We start from the raw sequence: 4,749 nt of genomic DNA on the forward strand, positions 1-4,749 counted from the left end.
TTCACCCATATCCTTCATATCAAAATTACTGGAGAGAAATTGCTTAGTCTCTCTAAGCAATGCCAAATCACTGCTAGCAAGCAAAATGTCATCTACATATAGGACTAGAAAAATAAATCGACTCCCACTGATCTTAAGATAAATACATCTATCAACAACATTTTCTACAAAGCCAAATGTAGAAATGACGTTATTGAACTTAAGATACCACTGTCGGGATGATTGCTTGAGTCCATATATAGACTTATTTAGCTTGCAAACTTTTTGACTCTGACCTTCTGAAACAAAACCTTCAGGTTGTTTCATGTAAACTTCTTCCTCTAAATCTCCATTAAGAAATGCAGTTCTCACATCCATTTGGTGCAGCTCTAAGTCAAAATGAGCCACCAAAGCCATAATTATCCTTAAAGAATCCTTCTTTGAAACTGGAGAGAAGGTTTCATGATAATCAATACCCTCCTTTTGAGTAAATCCTTTGGCAACAAGTCTGGCCTTATGTCGCTCTACCTTACCCTTGGAGTCTCTTTTGGTTTTAAAAACCCATTTGCAGCGTACTGCAGTAGCCCCAGGAGGTAGTTCAACAAGATTCCAAACATTGTTTTTAGCCATAGAATCTATCTCATCTTTCATAGCATCTAGCCATTTGGAGGAATTTACTGAATTTATGGCTTGTGAGAAATTTATTGGATCATCTATATTGCCAATGTCATAATCATTTTCTTGAAGGTATACTATATAATCTGGTGGAATTGGAGATCTCCTTACCCTTGATGACCTTCTTAAAGTTGCTTCTTGATCCACTGGTTCTATAGGTGGAGGAGCAACATTCTCAGTGATAACTGGCACAGATTCAAGTGGAACATTAATAGTAGACTCATCCTCCTCCAAATCATTATCAATGATAGGTAGAGGAATCATTGGCTGCTTATTTGAATCTTGCACACCATACGGAGTTTGCTTTTCCTCAAAATTAATTTCTTGAGGTGTTATACTCCCACTGATTTGGTCATTTTCAAGGAATCTAGCATTTCTTGTCTCCACAATCCTCAAAGTATGATTAGGACAATAAAATCTGTATCCCTTGGACTTTTCTGGATAACCAATAAAATAACAACTAATGGTTCTAAAGTCCAACTTTTTCTCTTGTGGGTTGTACACCCTTGCCTCAGCTTGACACCCCCAAATGTGTAGATGTCTTAAACTAGGTTTCCTACCTGTCCAAACTTCATAGGGTGTTTTTGAGACAGCTTTAGTAGGAACCCTGTTTAGAATATACGCAGCGGTTTTTAAGGCATCACCGCACAGAGAAATTGGGAGAGTTGAGTGACTAATCATACTTCTTACCATCTCCATTAATGTTCGATTTCTTCTTTCCGCAACTCCATTTTGATCAGGAGTACCAGGCATAGTATATTGTGCAACTATACCTTGCTCTTGAAGAAATCGAGCAAATGGACCTAAATGTTGTCCAGTTTCAGTATACCTACCGTAGTATTCACCACCTCTATCTGATCTCACAACTTTAATCTTTTTATCAAGTTGTAACTCTACCTCTGTTTTGAAAAGCTTAAAGGCATTTAATGCCTCAGCCTTGTCATACAACAAGTAGAGATACCCATAACGTGAGTAATCATCAATAAAGGTGATAAAATACTTATGACCAGTAAAACATGGGGTCGAAAAGGGCCCACATATATCTGTATGTATGAGATCCAATAAATTTGTACTTCTAATGGCACCTTTCTTAAACTTGTTAGTCTGCTTTCCCTTGATGCAGTCTAAACAAGTTTCAAAATCACCATAGTCAAGAGTTGGTAAAATTCCATCATTTACTAATCTCTTGATTCTTTTTATGGAGATATGGCCTAATCTTCGGTGCCATAACATAGAGGAATTTTCATTTATTAGGCTACGTTTTAATCCATAATGATCTTTATTTTGCAGGGATAAAAGGGATAGCTCAAAGGATGTATCAAGGTCTAATTTGAATAAACCATCCTCTAACAAGCAATTACCAACAACAATATTATTCAAAGAAAGGTTTACAAAAGACCGTCCAAATGAAACGGTATATCCAAAGGAAGTAAGTTTAGAAACAGATATCAAGTTTCTTGAAAATCCAGGTACATAGAAGGTATTTTCTAGATACAAAATATGGCCAGTCTTTAAGGTCAATTTGAACGTTCCAACAGCTTCCACATGTGAACGCATCTTATTTCCTATTATGATGCTTCGCTCACTTTCCGTTGGAATTCTTTTGTTCAACAATCCCTGCAAAGTTTTACATATATGGATAGTAACACCAGAGTCAATCCACCATGTGTTATGAGGTACATCAATAAAATTTGATTCATAACACACTAAGGAAAGAAAAGTACCTTTCTTTTCGAGCCATTTCTTGTACTTGATGCAGTCCTTTTTCAAATGTCCTTGTTTCTTACAGAAGAAGCACTTTATTTGCCTTTTGTCAGTCACTTTGGCTGACACTTTCATTTTCTTCTTCTTAATAGGAATATGATGACTGGTACTGCCGACCTCTTTATGTCCTTTTCCCTTATGAGAGGTGAGATAAACACTCTCTTGCCTCTCTTGTTTTATTCTCTACTCCTCATCAACACACATGGCTAGAAGTTGATTCATAGTCCATTTTTCTGTATGTGTGTTGTATGAGATCTTAAATGGTGCATACTCCATAGGCAGAGAATTAAGGACAAAGTGTACAAGAAAAGTTTCTGACATGTCTACTTCCAATGATTTTAATTGGGCAGCGATGTCACGTAATTCCATAAGGTGCTCGCGTATGCCACCATTATCATTATACTTTAAGGAAGCAAACCTTGATATTAAGGTGCTGGCTAGGGCTTTCTTTGAACTCACAAATTGCTCTTCTACTGCTGTTAAGAATTCTCTTGCAGTTTTGCAATCTGGAATTGAGCCCCTTATCTTTCTGGAGATATGATTTTGTATGAGTAAAAGACTTAAGCGGTTTGACCGCTTCCACCTCTCATACAACTTTTTCTCCTCTGGCGTAGTTTCCTCCGTGGGGACAGGTGGCATGTCCTCACGAAGTGCCAGATCAATATCCATGCACCCTAAAGTAAATGTCAGCCTTTCTTTCCATTCCGAGAAATTTGAACCATTAAGTATTGGGATGCATGATGTAGATTGTGAAAAAACTGTCGGAAACAAAGCTGCAAAACATACGCTTACTATCAATATGCATGCTATAATTACGCTAAAACCTTATCTAAATCACTAACCCATATTAGCAATTTAGTGAGTAAATCAAAATTAACTTTACATGATTTACCCCTTTACGATAAAACTAATGTATTAAGTATGATATTTAATGAACTTTATATATCTAGTTGAAAAATCCAAAGAATAACAGCCAGATCAGCTCCAGATCGGTGGTGGAGCACTAGGCTCACTTAAGTACCAGCCTTTCTTAGGCACGTATGCCTTTTTGACAAGCTTTTCTTAGACACCGTTATTCAATGGATAAAATTTTACTAGATATTGTTCAATGTTAATGAGGAATTCAAGGCCTTTGGGCAACAAGATTTCATCATAAATATCATACTAATAACATTATTTCATCCCATCATTAACTTTGTATAATGATTTTCCTTTGGGGCCGGTTCATTATATATGATGCAACTATTCAATTTCATGAGATGATGATAAAAAGACTCTTTATTGATTAAACTAAAGCATTCTAAAATTTATGGGATGCTTTGGCTCGTCACCACAAATATGCAAAAATTTAATCATTTATATAAGATGCTTTGGCTCGTCTCATGCATATATCATCCTTTTATCATGAAAAATATGAATAATTTAAACAATCATGTATCATCATAAGAAAGCATCTAAATTGATCATTTATGTAATAAATTCATTACAGGGACCAATATGTAATAATCGGTGTACTGTTCTGTAATAAATCCTAAGTACAGGGATCAAATAAATATATTTTAGGACCTTTCTGTAATTTATCTTTCGTCTGGGGACCATAGATGAATTTCGGAATCCCCTTGTTCAGAATAACATATTGTCAGGGGTTTCTGTGCAAAACTCACAGTTTAGTCAAAAGGATTCGGGTTTCGGGTTGCGGGGCGAAGCCCAATAACCCGAAACCTGTTAATCCCTTCACCTTTTTTTTTTTTTTTTAAATTAACCGAATTCGGGTTGCGGGTTTAGAAAACCCGAAACCCGTTAATCCCTTCACTGTTCATCTTCCCCAAACGAAAAGAGGAGAAGGCTCTCCTAAACGATGGCGGCGCAACCGCCACCGCCGGCCGTAGGCATGGCAGCAGGCCGCGGGGCGGCCACAAGGCGGGGCCGGAGGCCGGGGTCGGCCGTGGAGGCCGCGGGGTTCGGCCGCAGGGTGCGGCCACAGCCCGCGGTCGCGGGCCGCAGGGGCGTCGGCCGGAGGCCGTGCTGCGGGCGCCGTGGGTGGCGCGGCTGGCGCCGCTGGCAGCGGCCGGGGACGCGGTGGCTGCGGGCCGCAGGCCATGGCGGCCGATTTTTTTTTTTTTTCTTCTTTGCCCGCGGTGGCCATAGCGGCCACGGCGGGTTGCAGCCGATGCCGGCTCGCCGAGGGGCGGGCCGTAGCGGCGGCCGGGGACGCGGTGGCTGGACGGTGGCCCTGTTGGCCACCGGTTAGGACGGGGATGGTGGCCCTGTTGGCCACTGTCTCCCTTCCTCATTTTTCTTTATTCGAGGTGAAAGGAGGGGAATAGGAGA

At 40.0% G+C, this 4,749-nt stretch overlaps 1 protein-coding gene across 1 annotated transcript; it reads right to left on the reverse strand.

Moving 5' to 3' along the window:
- Positions 1–2,601: 2,601 nt before the first annotated feature.
- LOC120108274 lies at positions 2,602–3,087 on the reverse strand. Its single transcript, XM_039121869.1, has one exon. It carries the CDS (start codon positions 3,085–3,087, stop codon positions 2,602–2,604), a length of 486 nt encoding a protein of 161 aa, XP_038977797.1.
- Positions 3,088–4,749: the final 1,662 nt, after the last annotated feature.

Source organism: Phoenix dactylifera, unplaced genomic scaffold (genome assembly GCF_009389715.1).
Source record: "Phoenix dactylifera cultivar Barhee BC4 unplaced genomic scaffold, palm_55x_up_171113_PBpolish2nd_filt_p 001249F, whole genome shotgun sequence".
NCBI classification, from domain to species: Eukaryota; Viridiplantae; Streptophyta; class Magnoliopsida; order Arecales; family Arecaceae; genus Phoenix; species Phoenix dactylifera.

Bases quoted from the DNA above. Each gene is read 5' to 3' on its own strand.
- LOC120108274 (XM_039121869.1), bottom strand. From the start codon at position 3,087: ATGGATATTGATCTGGCACTTCGTGAGGACATGCCACCTGTCCCCACG.